Source organism: Bacillus rossius, chromosome 12 (assembly GCF_032445375.1).
Source record: "Bacillus rossius redtenbacheri isolate Brsri chromosome 12, Brsri_v3, whole genome shotgun sequence".
NCBI lineage: Eukaryota > Metazoa > Arthropoda > Insecta > Phasmatodea > Bacillidae > Bacillus > Bacillus rossius.
This window is the reverse complement of record NC_086339.1, coordinates 10,948,446-10,971,917: the sequence shown is the minus strand read 5'-3', so window position 1 is coordinate 10,971,917 and position 23,472 is coordinate 10,948,446. Positions and strand designations below refer to the sequence as shown.

Here is a 23,472-nt window from a genome sequence, read left to right as displayed (position 1 = left end):
CATACACGCTATACTTACAGGAGAAAAAAAAATATTCGCACAACTTATGTGGCAAAAATCTTTTAATCGGGTACCTTCAAATAATAATACTGCAAAAAACTGAACTGTACTATATTGGCAAGTTATTTTTAATATTTCAAATATTTACAAAAAAAATTATAATCTTTTTGCAAAAGACTTAATTTTAAAACAATTTTGTACTGTGATAGTTGATACCTGCAAATAAAAATATTCAAAGTTCATATTCAATTAGACTGAGTTAGATGAAAAGTGGGGCCATTCGATGTGAGAGAAAAATTAGCGCAAAAGATGAGACGCGATGATACTTAACACATTATTGAGAAAATGAAATAATTCAATGGCCTGACAAACAAAATCAAACACACACACACACACACATACATATATATATATTCGCTGTGGTGTAAACGGACGCCATTTCCAACTTTCCCTAGGCACGATATTAGATGATTGCGTCGTATGTGCAAAATATACAGTATGTCCATAAAATAATGTTCCAAGTTATAAAATTTAATAGTATCAACTGTAAGCGTTTCAGAATGTTGGTTATAGCTCACAATTAAAGAGTAACTCAGAAACAGTTTTAGATAAGCGCATGCGCGAATACTGCTTATGTTGATTTCTCGATTGCGGCGCGAGAAAAAAAAGGCTCTTTCCCCAATTAGTAGACAGTGGAACCTACGTTATTTGGCAAAAAGACGGAGCCCATCCCCACTGGAATCTCTTTGTACGGGAGTGGCTGAACGTCTTGGTCCCTGATAGTTGGATCGGTCGTTATGGTCGAGACGATGTCACCTGAACATAACGCCAAGCGTTTTTTTTTCCTTTGGGGCTTTATGAAAGATCGTGCCTACGTTCTTTGCCAGAGTTGAGACACAGAACTGAAGAGGCTGTTGCTTCCATTACTCCGGACGTGTTAACCAAAGTGTGCACATATTGGACACATGTGAGGAAAACTTAGGTTAGCTTACCTTATATTTGTTTTTTTAAATAGTCTACGCAGCGCCAAAGAATGGTTCTTTCCCCCCAATTAATAGAAGGTGAACCTGCAAACTTTATTTGGCAACATGGATGGAGCCCCCTTCCCAATTGGAATCTCTTTGTACGAGAGTGGTTGAACGTCTAGGTCCCTGATAGTTGGATCGGTCGTAATGGTCGAGACGATGTCACTTTTTTCTTTCCTTTGGGGCCTTATAAAAATAATATGGTGTCTACGTTCTGCCGCTACATGATCATATGCCAGAAATGAGATAGAGGACTGAATAGGCTGTTGCTTCCATTACTCTCCGTACTTGTCAACCAAAGTGTGCACATATTGAGCACTTGTAAGGAGAACTAGGTTAGCTAACCTTCTATGTGTTGTTAGATAGTCTGCAAGGAAGTGTTTGAAAGGGGAAACCTTCATTTCACAGACGAGAGAGCCACACCCGAAGTTCCCCGAAGTTCATGCTGGTTTTTTTTTTTAATTTTTGATTTCACAGTATCTTTAATGTAGCTATCCTAACCAAATCAACCGTCCACAATGTTTTAAAGTATTTATAATGTAGTTAACCTAACCTTATTGACCATTAGTTATCATGAGTTACAATGAACAAAAAAAATTGGTTGTCTGTAAAGTCGGTTTACGGACGATAGTTTAACGTGACAACTTCATAACAAAACATTGATGAAATGATTTCATACTTATTATGAATAAAATTGAATCATTTTTTATTTTAATAATAAAAAAAAATACTTTAAATTATACTAGTAATCAGATTTTCAAAATGCAAGAATAATTAACCTTTATTGCCGAAATTGTTGTTGTATTAGCAATGAAAACAACATTAACTTTTCACTTTACTTTAAAACAGTCGACGAAACAGTTCACGTGTAAGTAGATGACTTGTAATTAATTTTAAAAACTGGCGTTTAGATGCGGCGCAAGCGTACAATGAGCGTAACGGGACACTAATTCGTGCGTGCAGCCGGCGTTCGTCAATTTATCAGACGTTGTCACGTCAAAAAAAAACCGAAGATGCACGATCGGGCGCTCGGTTCTCTCGCCTGTGAAAAGAAGGCTTCCCGTTCGCAAGCGGGAGGTGTGGAGGGCAGAGTGCGACAGCGGAGGTGCGGAGGGCAGAGTGTGACAGCGGAGGTGTGGAGGGCAGGGTGTGACAGCGGAGGTGTGGAGGGCAGAGAGTGACAGCGGTGGTGCAGAGGGCAGTGTGCGACAGCGGAGGTGCGGAGGGCAGGGTGTGACAGCGGAAGTGCGGAGGGCAGAGTGTGACAGCGGAGATGCGGAGGGCAGTGTGCGACAGCGGAGGTGCGGAGGGCAGGGTGTGACAGCGGAAGTGCGGAGGGCAGAGTGTGACAGCGGAGATGCGGAGGGCAGAGTGTGACAGCGGAGGTGCGGAGGGCAGAGTGTGACAGCGGAGGTGCGGAGGGCAGAGTGCGACAGCGGTGGTGCGGAGGGCAGAGTGCGACAGCGGAGGTGCGGAGGGCAGAGTGTGACAGCGGAGGTGCGGAGGGCAGTGTGCGACAGCGGAGGTGCGGAGGGCAGGGTGTGACAGCGGAAGTGCGGAGGGCAGAGTGTGACAGCGGAGATGCGGAGGGCAGAGTGTGACAGCGTAGGAGCGGAGGGCAGAGTGTGACAGCGGAGGTGCGGAGGGCAGAGTGCGACAGCGGGGGTGCGGAGGGCAGAGTGTGACAGCGGAGGTGCGGAGGGCAGAGTGCGACAGCGGGGGTGCGGAGGGCAGAGCGCGACAGCGGAAGTGCGGAGGGCAGAGTGCGACAGCGGAGGTGCGGAGGGCAGAGTGTGACAGCGGAGGTGCGGAGGGCAGAGCGCGACAGCGGAGGTGCGGAGGGCAGAGTGTGACAGCGGAGGTGCGGAGGGCAGAGTGTGACAGCGGAGGTGCGGAGGGCAGAGTGCGACAGCGGAGGTGCGGAGGGCAGAGCGCGACAGCGGAGGTGCGGAGGGCAGAGAGCGACAGCGGAGGTGCGGAGGGCAGCGAGCGACAGCGGAGGTGCGGAGGGCAGAGTGTGACAGCGGAGGTGCGGAGGGCAGGGTGCGACAGCGGTGGTGCGGAGGGCAGAGCGCGACAGCGGAGGTGCGGAGGGCAGAGCGCGACAGCGGAGGTGCGGAGGGCAGAGTGTGACAGCGGAGGTGCGGAGGGCAGAGCGCGACAGCGGAGGTGCGGAGGGCAGAGTGTTACAGCGGGGGTGCGGAGGGCAGAGCGCGACAGCGGAGGTGCGGAGGGCAAAGTGTGACAGCGGAGGTGCGAAGGGCAGAGTGTGACAGCGGAGGTGCGGAGGGCAGAGTGTGACAGCGGAGGTGCGGGAGGATGAAGGAAGAAGAGACCTGTCGTCCTCGTCCAGCGTGTCGGACACGGAGCCGGCGGCGAGCAGCAGCGAGGACGAGCAGTCGGACGACAGCCACGTGAAGCTGGAGCTGCGGGAGATGGGCGGCGAGGTCTGAGTGCCGGTCTCGACGGGCGGGCTGCCCCTCCTGCCGGGGCGCATGCGCGTCAGGAAGCTCTGCAGCACCACCGGCAGCTGCTGCGAACAACCAACACACCTCGGGCGCTACAGCCGACATCGGGGTGGAGGGGGTTTGTCTTGAAAGTCCGGTTTACGGACGATAATTTCACGTGATAACTAGAGACCTGCGAAATTCGCGGGTTCAATGACCTCCAGGATAGACTCCATTATCCTCTACACAATCGGGCAGATGCCAACTGTACATTGGCTGCCGACTTGTGAGTCGTCTCGACTGGGTGGCCTGTGATTCGACACTTCTGTGAGTGAGGCTCTCTCTAATTGGCCCTCAGTCCTCCAGATTAACAGTGAACCAATGACAGAAGCAGCACTAAGGTATGATTATTTGAATTTTAGCATAACACGAAATGAACCCGCGAATTTTTCGGGTCTCTGATGATAACTGGAGACCTGCAAAATTCGCGGTTTCGATGGCCTTCAGGATAGACTGCACACACCCCTGTACACTCGGGCAAATAACGCAAGTTCACTGGCTGCCGACTTGTAAGTCGTCTCAGCTGGTTTGTCTGTGATTCGAACCTTCTTCGGTTGATGGTTTATAACTGGTTGAGATTCGTCCAGATGAACAGTAGGCCAATAGCAAAATTATCTAAGAGGTATATGTGTTTGAATTCTAGCCTGTCACCGAATGAATCCGCGAATTTTGCAGGTCTCTAGTGATAACGTCATAAGTAGGGACCGGAAAAATTCGCGGATTCAATGACTTCTAGGATGAACTCCACAGTTCTACGTACAATCGGTCAAATGCCACCCACTCATTGGCTGCTGTCTTGTGAGGCGTACCAACGTAGCAGCCTGTGATTCGAAAAAGCTTTGGTCGGGTGTTTCTCATTGGCCCAGAGTCATCCAGGTGAGTTGTGACCCAATAGCAGAGGCATCACTGAGGTATAACTATTTGTATTTTAGCCTGTCACGAAATGAATTCGCGAATTTTTCCGGTCTCTAGTTATAAGAACACATTCATGAAAAATTGCATACTTTTTTTTAATTTTCAAATATTATTAACAGTTTTTTGCAAAATTTAATTTAAATAATTTTGTTTGAATATAATCATGAACAATTAGTTAAAAAGCCCGCCTTAATCTGTTTGATATTATAGAATATTTTTCTCGCACGGTGGTTGGCCGGTTTATTGCAAGTTCGGCTCAGGCGGAACGTGAAAAATTTTTCGTGCGTGCAGCCGGCGTTCATCGATTTATAAGACGTTATCACGTCAAAAAAAGAAGTCAGTCATGGGGACCGTCGACAGAAGTGAAAACTTAAAATTTTTGCCTTAAAATGTCTAATATGAAATCATTTCTACGTCAAATGTACGCAAGAAAATGATTTTGGTATTACATCACCAGCATGTCGGTGATGCGAACCCATAAGTTTTGCCCCTACCAATAATAACTTTAAAACTAGAAGACATACGGTTTTTTTTTTCATTGAAAGAATAAAAAAATAATTAACTTAAATCTACAGATAATCAACATTATCTCTAATAAATCAATAACCTGATATTTGAAGAAATTCACATCTTAAATAAATAAACAAAAGAAAAAACATAACCTCAACTTAACTACCTACTAAAAAATATCCAGTACTCGCAATATGTACCACACAATAAACGTTAAAATTTCCTCGGAAAATAAAGATAAATTTAAAAACTTGTATCTTTAAAATAGAATGAATTGAGTTTTATCCTTGAAATATAAAATAAATTAACACGTCACGTGACCATGTCGATGACGACTTACATGAATTTACTCCCTATCCAAACCTTCCTATAGAAGTTTTCACTTCAAAAACATCAAGCTATTTCATTTTCCTTATACTTAAAGACACCTGGTAGTGCAACATCTTAGCTCTCGGTATGCGGCAGTTGGTGGCAGAAATTCCGTGAATGGAACGGAAGTCGCGCCACCACGGTGCTGCCATCTGTGACGGATGTAATTTAATAAAATTCCCTTGTTTAAATAAGGTCCAAAGCCGGGGTAAGTATTTATTTTTTCAAGTTCTTTTTTTTACTTTTTTATGTCGGAGCCGTTTCAGTATATCTTTATATATATATATATATATATTTCTTGTGTGCGTGTGTATGTCACTGAACTCCTCCTAGACGGCTGGACCGATTTTGATGAAATTTTTTGTGTGAGTTCACGGGGATTCGAGGATGGTTTAGATTCACAATTGGATATTTTATCTCGATTCTGAGTTAAGAAAAAACTAAAAAAACACGCTTTAAAAGCAAAAAAAACTAAGCATTGTTGATAATTAGCCTCCATGGCAACGGGCTTTTGCATTGTTGTTGCCTTCTGCGTAACCATGGGAAAGGTTTTTGGTAACGGCAGTGGCGTGCCCAAGAGGAGGGGTATGTATAATGAGAATATACAAAATGTCCAGTGTAGAAATAATTACCGCCATATCCATATCTCACAAAAAGTACATTTGGGCAGGACAATGTCTGTCGGGTCCGCTAGAAAGATATATAGAGAGATAGAGATATAAATAGAAAGATAGAGAGAGTTATAGAGATATACATAGAGAGATAGAGAATTAGAGAGATAAAGAGAGATGCTTAGTATACGTTTAAAAAATTAAAAAATTGATTGAGGCATTGCAACGCATGCCGGGCATTATCTAGTAGTATATAATTACGGTCTGCCTGATCAAATGAATTCAAAAGTCGAAGTAGCTGCTCCGGCAGCGAATTCTAGCGGCGGGTGCGGAAAAACTACGCGTGATTCGCGTCAAGAGATGTTGTTGAAAACACAATTTGCGTATACATTTTATCACGCTCGGCATTTTTTTTTGGGAAGAATTCGGTGTTAAATTTCGAGTCCGAGTTTCGTATTTTAAAGGGTGTTATTTTCAACACGAGAACACATTAATTTTAACATTATCGAGGATAGATGTTAACACATCTTTGGCGAGTACTGAAAAGACTCACTCACGTTTTTTTTATTTAATTTAATTCAAAGTTACGAAACCATTGAAATGTCATTTTTTTTTTTTAAATATGAGAAACCCGATTATTGTAAGTGTTTATCACACTTCACACGTTGAAACTTGAGGGAAAAAAATAGAAGACAACATGGCGTGGTGAAAGTGATGGGCGTGCCAGTTGCAGTGAATTTCAATCTTGATAAGTATTTTTTGTAAAAATATGCGGGAATTTATATGTGATGTGTTTGTCATACTAATTACTCAAGGGACTTGCATTAAACCTTTATCTTCATTTCTCCGCCATGCAATGTTATGGTAACAGCTCAAATATCATAGTAGCCCTTTGCACGACAGTGAATCAGTGGCGGATACAGAAAAATCTCAAGGGGGGGGGGGGGGGCAGGTCTACCTCTTCCACACACTCCCTTGTTACGTCACCTTGGTTGCTTGGATGCAGCCAGAGATCTTTTTCCAAGCTCCATCCGTTTCATTTACGTCTCGCCCGAATATTTGCTGTTGTTGGTGCATAATTGTGTGCTATAAGTAGTTAAAATGGCCAATTGTGCAGTATACAAATGTCAAAATCACTACAGAAAAAATAAAGCTTCTGGAATATAATATTTCTCTTTCATCTTGAGCTATTGGTGTAAAACAAATCAAGTCACATGCAAAGCTTAATAAAACTTTATTCAAACTGTTTCTAAGACATGAAGTCGTTAAAGGTAAGTGTATGAATGTGTATTGTATAACATCGGCGGCCGGGTGCGCACCCTCCCCTTGCCAAGAACCATGTTTGGTGCTGGGCTTCCGTGGTCAAGGGGGGGGGGGGGCGCCCCCTGCGCCCCCCCCCCCCCCCATGAATCCGCCACTGCAGTGAAGACTGCGCGCCAGCCCATAGCCTCGCGGCTATAGAGACGACACCTCGCTAGAAGCACCAGCGAGCGTCGCGCTTACGACCACATCCAAACACAAGTACACCCCTGGCCAGGCGGGCCCCTTGATTATTGGATTCCAGCGACACAAGCAAGTAATGGATTCACGAAGGTTTGCATGGCCAATACCAGGCGTCCGTGTTCTCAAGGCCACCCGCGGTAACGACGAAGTACAATGGTTTATTTTCAGCACCTGACACGAGTCACTACATTATGCTGATTTCATGGGCCCGTTTTTACCTGGTATGACGTTGTTGAGGCTTGTTTGCCACTTAACCTTTAAATACTTCCAAAATACAGGAGATGATTAAAACAAATTGTATGTTAATGCTAACCTAAATTTAAGCTACTACCAATAAAATGAAAGCACCATTCAAAGACTACAGTATCGTACTGGAAAAAAAGTTTAAAATGTATCTAACACGATAATATTAACTTAAACACCGTGTTTTTTTTTTTTTTTTAGTTAAGTTACGCGCATTCACTCACATTACAGATACGATATCATGCTAAACCGGAGTGAGGAATACTACTAAATTCCACTAAGTAATGTCCAAGTAGTTATGAGCGCACTATCCTAATGTATTAATTTTGGAGGACCCTCTGCCTTGCGCTTCTATAAATAACCGGGCAGAGTAAAAAAAAAATTGTGCTTTAAACTGATAAAGCTGTGAAATCTATGTCACTCTCGAAGTTCAGTGTGGTTAATTTCTGAAATGCTAGCTTAGTTTAAGACTGTTCTCCTTCTCCCCCTCCCCTTTTTAAAATCCACGTAAAATTTTCACTTTCAAAATATCTTTTAACAAAAATTACAGTAAATTGACGGGGTTATTTCAACGAAGCATTCACCTCAAGTATAAACAGAATTATAATTTTTGTTATTTCAGATAACTTGGATATTCGTAGAAACTAAGCTCATTTCCGACATCCTTGTTATGTTTAGTTGTAAACTAGGTAAACACAAACGTGGAAGATACATGAACGAGTTTTCTGAACGTGCGTTCAGAATTAAGAACCAGGGAATCCACGAAGAATAACTGCACGTTTACGAATCATCCCCTGGATCGTTTTGTAACCAGTAAATAAATAAATAAATAAATAAATAAATTCAAGACGGATATTTTTTTCATGACGATATTCAGGGGACGCACCACAACGCCGAACGTACAATAACGCCAAAAACCATAACGCCGAAATGCCAAATTGACCACAACGCCGACAGCTAGAAAACTGCTGTGTACCACAACGCCGAAATACATTAACCCCGAAAAATGTCATTGCAGGACTGCCACAAAGGTTAGGTTAGGTAAGGTCAGCACACAAATTCATTCAGTTATTTTTCATTATGCTCCTGTGCCCCCCCCCCCCTTCCCCGCAGCAACATTTTTCTTCGGCGTTACTGTATTTCGGCGTTGTGGTACACGGTAGTTTTCTAGCTGTCGGCGTTGCGGTCAATTTGGCATTCGGCGTTATTGTACGTTGGGCGTTGTGGTAACGACCCCGATCTTCAGGGCTTGACAGGAACCTCGCGACCGAGACGTCGAAGATGTCCGGGCGCTGGACAGCCCTGCCCGCTGACGCGCTGACGCGAGGAACTCGAGAGATCAATAGGTCCATGTTCGCTCCCAACAAGCCGGCGATTAGAACACGCGCCGTCGCGCATGTGAGAATTAAGGGCAGAAGCGACGCCGGCTGGCGGTCTCTCTGATGTCAAGCGAACCCGAGCTCTGGTTGGTCGACAGGTTAAGGGGCCCCGCCTCGTTAGGGGGTGTATGTGTGTTAGTGAGGCGGGATGATAAGCGCGAAGCTCGCTGGTGCTTCTAGCGCGGCGTCTCCTCTGGACTGGCGCGCAGTCTTCTCGTCGTCACAGGATAACTGTGAAATTTGAGCGGTGACCGTAACATTATATGGCCGAGAAATTAAGATAAAGGTGTGATGCAAGTCCCTTAAGTGCTTTCAAGAATCTGTACTGTTTTTTTTACGCCTAAAAAATTATTCCGAAAACATGCGTTTTAGCCATTTTAACTCTTCTAAAACTACCGTTCAAAAACTTCATCCGAAATCGAAAGTACTTTTCGGCCCTGAGCGAACTCTTAAATGCTTTTCGTAAGCAGACCCCGGTCGGATATCTCGAGAAGCTATGCGCACCATGTGTGTGTATCCGGGTAGGCGGGGGCCTTAAGACCGGCCGCCACCGGGGGTTCAAAAAATAGTTCGCTGCATCCTGTCGGACGATCAGAGGCTGCCCTGAACTCTGCGGGGCCCTGTGGCCAATTATATCATGAGGGGCCCTGATATCTTACCAGGAGAGCCTTACCGGCGGCCTTACCGGGGGAGGAACAGCCCCCTAAGGAAAGGACGTTCGGGGGTGAGGGGGGGGGGGCGCCGCCTCCACCCTGTAAAATTCTAAAATTAAACTTTATGAAACAACATTTTTAAAGCCAAAACTAGAACTTAAACTTATGATTATGGGTTCCTTTATTCTTCTTGAGAAATTCAAATTATTATCTCGTGCTAAGTAATACTCCGGTTGGTTTCAACTCTGTTGGAAGGAGAGAAAAAAAAATAATGTTAACACGCAATCATGTAAAACCCAGTTGCAATCGAAAGGAAGGTATTGGCCAGCATTTTAAATTACGTGCTGTTTGCAGTTTAATTTATTGTTCTTTTTCCTCGTTAATTTTTGTGATTTTAAAAAGTTAAATTAATTTAAATAAATTCTTCTGGAGGAATTTCTAACCATATCATGCAGTAGCCACCCGTATTGCCTCTAAACATTAAAGTTTTCAGTTATTTATTCCATTTGGTTCTCCTTATCCATACTGCACAAAAATGTTAAAAATTAAACTTCGCCAGCTGATTATTCCATAAGTAAGGACTATATATATTATTCATTTTGTTAATGTTCGGCAACTCGAAAAATCTACAAGTTAATAATAAACCCCAGTTTTGCACCTAATTTTCGACAATGAGTTTTATTATAGTACTGCACATCTTGTTAAAATACACTAGACAGTTAATACTATAAAGATTCTCTTTGGCTTTGTGAACTTTGGTACGCGCCATCCACCAATTTATAGCAGCACCGTATGTTCCACATTGTGGTTTACCTTTACTTCCATCGCATTCATGATATTACTCCGACCAAAAACCGTATACTGAGAGCTAATATGTTACACATCAATAAAAGTTTATGGCATAAAACCTGTAGAAACGAATATGGCATCTCTCGCACTAAACTAGATCGACCCAGTTTGCGAACCAGACCCGAACCAGGGCAAGTCGTATACTCGACATAAAGGTTAACAGATACTGCCAACAATTTTATTGCAAAAGGCGCAAGAGACAAATGGTGCTAAGCGCATACGTATACATCGCTTCGGATGGGCAGTTTATCTGAATTGTTTCTGGCATATTTTCAAATGGCTTTATTTTCGGGTTGATTTGCCTTATACTACTTTTAAACATGGAGGTAACGCTATAAAATGCTATCCTATCCTGTCCTATATCCAAATTATTTTATGGACACTCAAGTCGTTAAACTTGTGAAACCAACATGGCTACGATTGCGACGTTTTCGGTGACGTCATAACCATCCAACTTCATTCGACGGGACACATTGGAAGGAGCTGGTAGCTAAAATTGGACAGCGTGACAGGGCGTTCAGCAACACGTCTAACGACGCCCACGCTATATTATTACAGAGTTTGGCAGCCGTGCGGAAGGAACGCACCATCCCGGACGCGTTCCTCTTGAGCGAGCCGCCGCCGTCGACACGCGGCCTGACCGGGGGCGGCTCCTTGCAGGGGGGCGGCGCGAGCGCTCCGGCGGACCCGCACTTGGACGGGGGCGGGGGAGGCGGACCCGCCACTCGCCGCGGGACGTCCGAGTCGCTGGCCGTCTCGTGCAGCGGCGCCACGCGCACCAGCACCGCCGCCGCAGCTGCAGCTGCAGCCCGCCGCCGCCGGCGCCGGCCGGGGGCCTCGCACACCACGTAGTCGTCCCGGCTCGGCCGCATGGCGGGGGCCTGCAGCTGTCTCAGCTCCTCGGCTATGATGCTGTTGAACTCGGCGAGCAGGCCTTCCGACCAAGTGCTCAGCGAGAGCTGCTCCTTGGCGCTGCGCTCCTTGAACCTGCGACACGTCGCCGCACCGGTCACTCCAAGATGGCGCGACACGTCACTCCAAGATGGCGCGACATGTCACTCCAAGATGGCGCGACACGTCACTCCAAGATGGCGCGACATGTCACTCCAAGATGGCGCGACACGTCACACCAATATGGCGCGACACATCACTCCAAGATGGCGAGACACGTCACTCCCAGATGGCGCGACACATTCACTCCAATATGGCGCGACACGTCACTCCAAGATGGCGCGACACGTCACTCCAAGATGGCGCTACACGCCACTCCAAGATGGCGCGACACGTCACTCCAAGATGGCGCGACACGTCCACTCCAAGATGGCGCTACACGTCACTCCAAGATGGCGTGACAAGTCACTCCAAGATGGCGCGACACGTCACTCCAAGATAGCGAACAAGTCACTCCAAGATGGCACGACACGTCACTCCAATATGGCGCTACACGTCACTCCAAGATGGCGCGACACGTCACTACAAGATGGCGCGACACGTCACTCCAAGATGGCGTGACACGTCACTCCAAGATGGCGCGACACGTCACTCCAAGATGGTGCGACACGCTACTCCAAGATGGCGCGACACGTCACTCCAAGATGGCGCGACACGCCACTCCAAGATGGCGCGACACGTCACTCCAAGATGGCGCGACACGCCACTCCAAGATGGCGCGACACGTCACTCCAAGATGGCGCGACACGCCACTCCAAGATGGCGCGACACGTCACTCCAAGATGGCGCGACACGCCACTCCAATATGGCGCGACACGTCACTCCAAGATGGCGCGACACGTCACTCCAAGATGGCGCGACACGTCACTCCAAGATGGCGCGACACGTCACTCCAAGATGGTGCGACACGCTACTCCAAGATGGCGCGACACGTCACTCAAAGATGGCGCGACACGCCACTCCAAGATGGCGCGACACGTCACTCCAAGATGGCGCGACACGCCACTCCAATATGGCGCGACACGTCACTCCAAGATGGCGCGACACGTCACTCCAAGATGGTGCGACACGCTACTCCAAGATGGCGCGACACGTCACTCCAAGATGGCGCGACACGCTACTCCAAGATGACGCGACACGTCACTCCAAGATGGCGCGACACGCCACTCCAAGATGGCGCGACACGTCACTCCAAGATGGCGCGACACGCCACTCCAAGATGGCGCGACACGTCACTCCAATATGGCGCGACATATCACTCCAAGATGGCGCGACACGTCACTCCAAGATGGCCTGACACGTCACTACAAGATGGCGCGACACGTCACTCCAAGATGGCCGCCAGGCCGGCGCGCAGAGCTCCAGGTGTCAACCAGCCATTTACAAACCACTCAGCATTTATTAAAAAGTGTCTGATTAATAGTCGCTGCACTTGTCTATACAAGTTTCCTTCCATGGTTTCGTCTTTAAAGTGTACGTTTACGACAGTAAAAAAAAAAGAGCTAAAACGGGTGTTTTCATGGACATATTCTACACTCACTATTGCAAATTATACTGGGGAGCGCAAGGTAGCTTTATCTTTAATAATGCAGCTTACAATTATAGTGCGTTTATTAGGTGCATGGTGTGTTTAGGCCAATGTGACCCTTAGCGCCCCTGCACTTTCAGAGCTCGTGCGTCCAGCCAGGCACCCTATTGGTTTAACAGTTTTTTAATGACTTTTTTATGGTGTAACACTGATAAAGATTTTCGAAGACAATAACACTGTCTACAGCAATTATAATAAAAATAGGTTAAAATTAGTTGCACTACAGGTCAAACTGTGTAGTAAATGGTAGTTTTTTTTAAATTAATATATGAATAAGTTTTTGGTCGGAATGTCTATGTCACATTAAGGCGGCAAAAATCTTTTGTCACTATCACATAAAGTTTTTTAATATACAAAAGTAATTTTCGTAAGTAGCGGCTTCTGGGAAATAAGTCTAATAACTTAAGTAACATGTTCATTAGGTTAAGTGAGCTACGTAATTAATACGTAAAATCATTTTTAAAATATTTGATTTCTAGGATCTTACGTATTATTGATGTAGCTGACAAACCTTTTACTTAAGTTATTATTATTATTATTAGCCTTATTTTTCAGAAGCTGCTAGTCTAGGAAATTACCCTACCAATTATTTTGAGGTTGACAGCGACAATTTTTTTTTCTAGTGTTTACCAACTGCCTTATTAGTGTCAGTAAATTATATTGTCACTAATAAATGATTTTATCCAGACTACGATTTTTTTTGTTGGCACAAAAAATATATTAGAGAGCGCACATGGTACAATGCGAATGATTTGGGGGGGGGGGGCAGGAGAAGGGACGTGTAGAAAATAAGGGGGGGGGGGGGGACAGACGGGGCATTTGCCCGTGCATTTGGGGGTAGTGTTTAGAACACAAAAAAGAAAAAAGGTTGGAGGGCAGATGAACTGAATTATTTGTATTACATACATGTAGGCCTATAGGGACCGGAAAAATTCGCGGGTTCAATAACCTGTAGGATGAACTCAATAGTTCTACGTGCACTCGGTCAAATGTAACCCACTCATTGGCTGCTGTCTTGGGAGAAGTCCCAACGTAGCAGCCTGTGATTCGATAAAGCTTTGGTTGGTTGTTTCTCATCGGCCCAGAGTCATCCAGATGAATTGTGAGCCAATAGCAGAGGCAACACTGAGGTACAACTATTTGTATTTTAGCCTATCGCGAAATGAATTCGCGAATTTTTCCGGTCTCTATACATGTATATCGTCAAATATTAAAACTACAAAAAACAATAAGTATTTTGGCTTACTATCCAACTTGAGATACCTTAAAAAATGAAAATTTCTGCCTATACATCTCTAAGTTTACCATTTAAGTTAAAATCCAAAAAAAAAGTATGATATTGGAATTGGTATGAGGTGCTGCCGGGAGAGGAAAGGGGGGAGGGGGTGGACACCAGTACTAGCAGCGCACCTGGCGGGCAGCGACCTGGTGTGCAGCAGGCCGTTGGGCGGCGGGGGCAGGCGGGGGCGGTCGCCGGGGGGCGGCGCCGGGGGCGGCTCAGCGCGCCCGCCGAGCGCCCGCAACGACGGCGGCGGCGGCGGCGGCGGCGGCGGCGCGGCAGAGCGCGCGGGGATGGGTATCGCCGGCGACCGCCTCTTGCCCGGCTCGGCGCTGCGCCATTGGTCGAACACCTCGCCTATCTCCTCCTGCAAGGCATCCCCTCAATGACTTCAGAGAGTCTCACAGCTTGGAATGGTCGTAACACTAGAATTAGAATTCCTGAATATAAACCCCACGTCAACTCAGAACTGTCATGAGTTAAAACGATCACAACTTAGAAAAATCATAACTTAGAACTTTCACCATTTGGAAACACACAACTGTCATAACTTAGAAAAATAAAACGCTTTATATCAATTAATTTATTACAATGTCAAAGTTTTTACTTTTTTTTATTTATAATCCCTTTTTGTTATTATGGTTTTTGGACTTAGAAATTACTACATGCCGAACTACACAGCTCAGAAACGTCAAAACGTAGAACCTTCACCATTTGGAAACACACAACTGGCATTACTTAGAAACATAAAACGCCGAATCTCACAACTTAGAAAGTCATAACTTTGGACTTAGAAACAAAAAATGCCGAACCACACAGCTCAGAAACGTCATAACTTAGAACTTCCACCATTTGGAAACACACAACTGTCATCACTTAGAAACATAAAACGCCGAACCACACAACTTAAAAAGTCATAACTTTGGACTGTAATAACTTAAAAAAATTCAACTTGTGTGTTTTCTAAGTAGTGTTTTTTCTAAGTTATGACAGCAATCCCCCCCAAGAACAAGAACTGCCACGTAGAAATGAAAGATACGCTCGCTTGGGTCTCGTGTGCTTTGCAAGCAGTGCGGTCGGTACAACCTATCAAGGTCGCGAATCTGTGAGAATTAGCAGGGGGCCAAGACGGAGTCGCGGAATCTGCGCTCCAAGGGTTTTGAGCGTGGTGAGGTGGCCGACATAAGTCATCTACGTAAAAGTACAGATATTTGTCAATTTTTACATTTGCATGAAAACTACTGTATCGCCACAGAACAGTGGTCGCAGCAATACTGGGTTCGGATTCTTACCCGGGAATTTATGCTTTTTGTTGACCAAGTACCTCCAATAGTTAAGAGGCCGTGTCAGTAAATGTTTATTTCCAATATTCTGCTCTAGAAGTTCTCTCTTTTAACAGTGAGATTTAGTGGCTTTTTCAACCGAAGGAACTGTAGCCGCAGCGCGTGATAAAGCTACTATACCCTTATCACAGGATTAGTGGGACGGTTGACAGCTCGAGTTTACTCGACGAAAAATGTATCTGGTTCCTCGACAATCTAAGAGGATGACAATCTGACCGGCGGCTCACTAGGAAATTGCGGATGCAGGGATTCAGAATCAAGAAACCTCACTTTAACAAATGTAGTATGAGTCGTATCTAAAACTAAAACTAAAAATTTTAATACTTTAAACGTATCGGAATACAATTAATCTTTAAACATGTGGTAATTATTCTTTATCTGGATGTAATAGTCCGTGAAAAATAATGTTAGTTGACATTAAAAAGTATACGAAATTCATCATGTAACGTTTTAAAAGGATAATAACATAAATGCATATGCTTATATATTGCATATGCATCACACACAATCTAAATACAATATCACTTAAGTCAGACTACCTAATTTTTTACAATGCACCATCATACAGTTTAACAGAGGTAGGTGAACCTCTTATCGACGTTGTTTCAAAGAATTTAAATTTACAAATATTACTATTTATCTTAATACGATATGTAGCCTACCTTTATGAATACGAACTTACAAAAAAATTATTGAATTTATCACATTACACTTTAACATTACACAAGACTAAAAAACTAACAAAACTTAATTTTATACATTGCTGTAGCATATTAGAAGACGAAATAACTCACAAGACTAACATTAAGAGGGCTGCATTACAAATTTACTTTACAGAGAAGAAAATATCCTTTCAAGATATTTCATTACCTCATTGATTACATAATACTGCCGTTGATGTGATCGTAGATATAAAGTATTTAAAAAATATATTCCATTATGTTTATGTAAATATTTTGAAAACGTTATTGCTTAAAGATGCTCATTATTTAAATAATAACGAATCTTTTACTTTTATGTACTGAACAAACAAAATACTTATAAGTTAATAAGAATAAGCTTAGTTGAGTAACATCTTCAATTTGTATTGAATTCAATGTACATATCGAAAATCATGTACAATGAATGCAAAAGATTGAATTCAATAAATATTTGATCTTGTGAAACGGCCATAATATTGATGTAGATTAGGGACCGGAAAAATTCGCGGTTTCGACGGCCTTCAGGATAGACTGCACATTCCCCTGTACACTCGGGCAAATAACGGCAGTTCATTTGCTGCTGACTTGTTAGTCGTCTCAGCTTGTTTGTCTGTGATTCGATCCATCTTTGGTTGGTGTTTTATAATTGGTTGAGATTCGTCCAGATGAACAGTAAGCCAATAGCAAAATCATCTAAAAGGTATATGTATTTGATTTCTAGCCTATCGCCTAATGAATCCGCGAATTTTTCCGGTCTCTATTAATTATAGATGCTCACATGCATCGTGAGAGTCCGTATAAAGCCTATTACAATTCTATAAGTATACATTAAAATGATTTTAAAATATACATGTGTAATATAATTAAAACTTGTTTAAGTAAGATCATCACCAAAAAAATGAAAATCCTTGAACAGTAAGTGATGTTTTATAAGATTTTAACAAAACACACTTACAATAAGAGAATACTAATCATACCACATAATTCAACACAAAATATACATTCCAGTAGGCGCTACGTAAAAACAACTTCTATTTTTATGCTGATAACTCTGCATTGTTTTATATATATATCATTATTTCTAACTTTTAATATTCTCTACACATTAACTGAAATTACTTATTTACAGAGTCTTAGCTAATGTTGGTCTGTACCACATACAGTTCGTACGATATCTCTACGCAAAACACATACAGTTCATTATTAGTAATATCAATTATATTTCATGAACATAATGAAATTAGTATAGGCCCTAGGTTGTTCACTGTTAATTGAGTACTTCTGAAGTATTTTCATTGTGAGTTAACATACATACCAAATGCCATTCTTCCAGTAAAGTTACAAAGAAGACAACAAGATAATATAAATATGTATGTAGTACCATATTTTAAACCCCTATTAAATGAATAATAACTCAATCTCTATTCTGGACTATTAAAAAATAATTTTTATTACTGTTATTTATAACTTAAATAAAATGACAACTAACAAATTAGTAAAAAATATAATTACGTGCGATATAGTGTGACATTTGTACTTGGACGGCAAACGAATATAATAAAATGTCTATGACAATGTTAACTTTACTCATTAGTATGGAAAGAAACAAAATGGGCAGATAAGCATATTCTACGCTGACATTTAAAAATGCTCAATTCAAAATGAACATTCCCTAGCAAGAAAATTTATTTAATATCACCACAAAAAATCAAACTGCGGCGTCATTTTCCCGATGACAAACAAAAAAGTTGTATGGTCGCAAATAATACATTCGTATGGCGTCACATCAGCGGAATATTCCCTTGGCATAAATGTGTGAAGACTGTGGCACTTATGGAGAAGTAAACCTTCGCTCGAACACAAAAACAAATGAACGAACAGCTTTTTTTTTTGATAAGATGTGCAATCGGAGACCCCTGGGGTGGTTGAAGAGTGTCAGGTCGGTCGCCAGACCAGATAGTAAAAGCTCAGGGGCTGAGGATAGAAAAGGCATATCTCCAAATTATTAAGTATAAATGTTGTCATGTAATAGTTAAAGACTTGATTACACCCAGGTTTATAAACCCATCATGATCATGAAGACACTGATCGAAAGGTAATGTGCAATACATTTCAATGGCGTTTTCAGTTTTTGCTAAATAATTATAAATATAAGCAAAATTTCAATGTATCTGGACAAATCAAAATATTGATAATATTATTTTCATCACAGAAATAATATATGATATGATAACTAAATTTGAAAAAAGCGGTTATGTTAAATGTATTGTATACTTTCAGTAGGCAAAATTTCCGGCCCCTACCTCTTATAGACTTTGAGAAAAACTGCCTTTTAAAATAACATTGATATAGATAGGAGCGCAAATTTGTGACACGGCCTCTTAAAAGTTATTTTTTAAACCGTTCCCTGAATAACTTTCCAGAATTAACTTCGTACATTAATAAGCATGATAAAAAAATTATATTATTGAATATTATATTATCTTTTCTATGATTTAAAAATACTTTCTTGGTTGAAAACATCAATAACAATATACAATTATGCGCAAATATTCGTAAGAAACAGTATTATCTCGAAAAACGAATTTCACATGTGCAAAAATAAGTATAGCCATGTGGTGGAAAAAATTGCAATATATTTCTTGCAGTAAAAAAAACTACATCTTAGCAATTGGTTTACAAGGGAATCTTTTGTAAAAGTAGAGAAAAAGGTTGTTTTTTTCTGTGTGACTAGCAATCAGCGAATAACTTTATAATATTAACAAAGTTTTTTCCATAATATATAGTTTTGGTGATGTTGTTACGTTTATCATCTCCGTTTTCCAATAACAACTGTCTGTCCCACCGGTCATTAATGCCTTACGGGATCCACACCCATCAAAACTATTGCTATAAATTATTGTTCAGCAAGACTATGTTTTGCGCCAAGCAACTTCTCTCTTGCGACTGAAAAAAAAAATTATTTTTTGTTATGGTAATTTTACTGCGGCTCACGGACTTTTCCATTGCTATGTGTTATTTTCTCATTGGCCTAGTTAGATGCGGAACGAGTTTCTTTAGCCGATAAGAGCGAAATTATGTATGTACTGGTTGCAAATATGGACTAAGTGTATTGAAACATATCGATCGGTAATAATTCCCAGGGATTAACGATTATCTCCGCTTATAGTCCGAGTCATCTGACTTGTTTGTAATTTGACAGTTACAAAAGTGGTTCCAGTGGTACCCATTTACCAACTGTCACTTGCAAAGAAACATACGATGTTATTTTTGCAGTATAGCCAACTTCCCTGCACAGCCATCAGTTATCAATTTTTTTTTTTTAAGATTACGAAAAAAAAAAACGTAAATCAAGCTCTATAGTGTTCACATTAAATATTGTAGACTTCAAAACAAGTAACACATCCTTATTTCGTAATACCCACTCATCCATAAAAAGTTTAAAAAGCAACCTAAACAGGCCTAAAAATGACTTGATATGCTTGGATACGTGATTTCTCTGAGTAAATTTGTTTTCGTAGCACACCAAATAAGCGGAACTGAATTTTTTTAAAAAAAAATTAATGTTACCAAAATCGTTGTGCCATATATGCAACCAGCAGCTAACTGACTAAAAGCGCAAGATTTATGGTACGAAACGCTAAGCTAAACACACGCGATATTTCTGACGTGTCACATAGTTTGGTTGTTTCCGCAGTAAATAAACCGCACTCCGTGATTCTGTAAATGGGCGTCTAAAATCAGTAATAATTACTTTAAACTCCGTAACACTTGGTAGCACTGTGTTTTGTTATCGAACACTAATGATGACCACATGAAGTTGTTAACAAACAACAATGGTAAAAAAAAATTAGATCCTTGGTAGGTTCTATTGTGCGGCGTTAATCCACGTGATTCCAATATTCAGTAACATTTTTTTCAAAACTGGATACGACTTTTTCTAGCTTTCTCCCCGCTGCCCTTCATAGAAAATCGCAATACTCTCTCTCTCTCTCTCTCTCTCTCTCTCTCTCTCTCTCTCTCTCTCTCGTCCAAGAGGACCAATCACCGCTTGGCGTCTCTCCAAAAGTCGCACGAGACCCCCCACGGAGGAAGGCGTGGTAGCACTTTACCGCACAAGGATTACGGCAATTGGTGTTCAGTTCATTTAATCCCATTACTTTGCTTTCACTTGAAACAATGTTCAGCTTGGTAGATTTTTTTTTTAAATTGAGTAAGGTATTTTGCATCAAAAATTTAAAAAAAAAAAAAAACATAATCAACGGCCGATCTATTTTTAAAGTGGAGCTTTTTTTATTATTAAATTAATTTTCTTATATTTTTTGCAACTTTGACAATAATTCACTATAACAAGAAATCTATCACTCACAAAATCCAGCTTGTGTGTGAGTGCAACTAGTCACTATGACATATATGCATTATTAAGACTAATGTAAACAATTTAAAATTTGTAAAATTAGACCAAAAAAAATGAAAAACCTAAGAAAACTTAAAATAGTTTTTATAAAGTAGGAAGTTAAAAATAGCAATTAATTTAAACACAAGATAAAGTATAACATTGTTTCAGAAAAAAATGTATAGATAAAAAATTCAAAAATTTATATTCAAAGGAAAAGGTACAAGTACAAGGTTACAACTGTATATAAAACATTACTTAAATATTTTAAAAATCTCTTCCATCGGTTAAATTATCCAGCCAAAGTTTGATGCATTTCCTTATTTGAAGATTTTTTTTTGTTTTTAATTTTTCAGCATTCTTTACAGCCGGTAGGGTAAGTAAAAGCGATCACTCATCAGTAGAGACCTGCAAAATTCGCGGATTCAATGACCTCGAGGATAGACTCTACTACACTCTACACACTCGGGCAAATGCCACCTGTTCATTGGCTGCTGACTTGTGAGTCGTCTCGACCGAGTGTCTGTGATTCGACACTTCTATGAGTGAGGGTCTCTAATTGGCCCTCAGTCCTCCAGATTAACAGTGAACCAATTGCAGAAGCAGCACTAAGGTATAATTATTTGAATTGTAGCATATCACGAAATGAATCCGCGAATTTTGCAGGTCTCTACTCATCAGAGCGTAACGAAAAATGCGACGTTCTGTAGCGTGGCGCTCGATACCGCAGCAGAGAATCAGACAGCTGTAGGACCCGCACACCTGAGTCCTGAGTGTTTACCATCGGCTAGAGGGCTACCAGGGTGTGTCCAATGGAGAGGATATGAAAGGTCGCATCCTGCATGAACAACGGGAATATAAAAAAAAATTAATAGAATCTGAACGACTGGCAGAATCCCCGATGGAGGTTTGTTTTGTCAGCTGGATATTTTCATTGCGGAGACCTGCGTGAACATAAAAAGTCAATACAGTGTATAGTTTCGAAAAAATTGCAAACTGTTTTTCATTAAAATAAGGGCTCATAAAAATGAACACTATAACCAAATATAAACGGAAAAAAATTTCATTTTTTTAGCTAATTTTAAATTATTTAAACATTCAATTATGCAAATGTAAAAGTAAAATCAAACATATTTCTTTCTAAGATTTTGTAGATAGAGAGGTTTTCCTTGTGTAATTTTAATAATTTTACAGCTATTTTTTTTTCATATTTGTTTATTTTTTGTTTGGTTTCAAGCCCTTATTTTTTTAGTCCCGTTTGATTTTTTTTTAAAAAACACTCCAATGACTATTTCTGTACATTCAGGTTTCCGTAATGAAAATATCTAGCCGACAAAACAAACTCCCATCGAATTCTGTCAGGTCGTTCAGATTGTATTATTGCTTTTTTGTGTTCTCGTCACTCATGCTCGATGCGATCTTTCCTGTCCTCTTTAACTTCCGTCCAATCATACACCAAGGACAAAACACACAGACGTTTGAAGGGCATCCTGGTGGTAGAACCGACCGCGTACCTGCAAGGTCTCTGAATCATAAATGGAGAGGGGCGTGTTGTTTTCGCGAAGATCATTTCAGAACTAGCTGCGTGTTAAAAACGCTGTGTTTCGATTCTTCTCTGGCATGTCCATCGACGGAACACACGAGATCACAACCATTCAGTGTGGCAGCAAACGCGTCGTAAATAAAAACAATGGACAGAGACCTGTAAAATTCGCGATTTCAAATCCCTAATGGATAGACTCCGTGATCCTCTATGCACTCGTGCAAATTACATCTGCTGATTGGTTACCGACTCGTAACACCTGTTGACTGGAATGATCGTGATTCGCTAATTCTTCTGTTAAAGTTTTTTCATTGGCCCAGAGTCCTTCAAATAAACTATGGCCCAATCACCGAAGCAAAATAATGTCAAAAGTATTTGGATTCTATCCTATCGCGAAATGAATCCGCGAATTTTACAGGTCTCTTCAATAGATTCTCTCTCGGACGACCGGCAGTTACAAGGAAGGCGTAGGTTCACCCAATTGCAGCCCAGTATTCGTTCGCGATACGTTACGGCCTGCAAAGTACATTTGTTTTGCGATGAAACATAAATATTAATGTGGAAGTACATATATTCGTACATTTGCGTGAAAACATATGTATCAGTACAAAACAGCGATCGCAGTAATACTAGGTTCGGATACTTAACCGAGTGTTTATGAGCTTTCGCAGGACCGTAGCGCAGATATTGTGAAGGAGGGAGTCCAGTAATGCCATTGAAACATTTTTATGATGAATAATTTTTTTTTAACTGTCACACTAACTTCTAGGAAAACATATAAATTTTAGTGGAACGTTTACACAGAGACATTTAAGTGAAGATTTTAATTTTCTTCGTGTTTTCGTTAAAAAAAAAAAGGTCATAAACACACACACCAACACACACATACGCGCGCATATATATAAAGTTATTGCTTGATAAAAAAACTGAACATTTTATATTATTAATTTTATTAATATTTTTCAGTATTTTCTTAAGTCAATTGTTAGATGTTTTCAGTACAAGTCATATATAAAGGTTTTTATTTATATATGTTTTCATGTATATATAAATGTGTGTTTCTTGTACTGAAAAACACACACCGGCATTAACTATAGACTTATTTTA

The 23,472-nt window shown here is 41.6% G+C and overlaps 1 protein-coding gene across 2 annotated transcripts in view; it reads right to left on the bottom strand.

The window, feature by feature from the left end:
* LOC134537515 (stAR-related lipid transfer protein 13-like) overlaps positions 1-23,472 on the bottom strand; it is a 525,855-nt gene that overhangs the window by 340,737 nt on the left and 161,646 nt on the right. The window contains exons 3-5 of one of the 2 annotated variants that reach the window (XM_063378028.1): positions 14,514-14,749; positions 11,152-11,551; positions 3,362-3,558 (exon numbers count right to left, since the gene is read on the bottom strand). In XM_063378028.1, coding sequence (XP_063234098.1) covers positions 3,362-3,558; positions 11,152-11,551; positions 14,514-14,749 — 833 coding nt within the window. The remainder of the gene's footprint in view (positions 1-3,361; positions 3,559-11,151; positions 11,552-14,513; positions 14,750-23,472) is intronic. The other variant, XM_063378029.1, reaches the window with a different exon arrangement.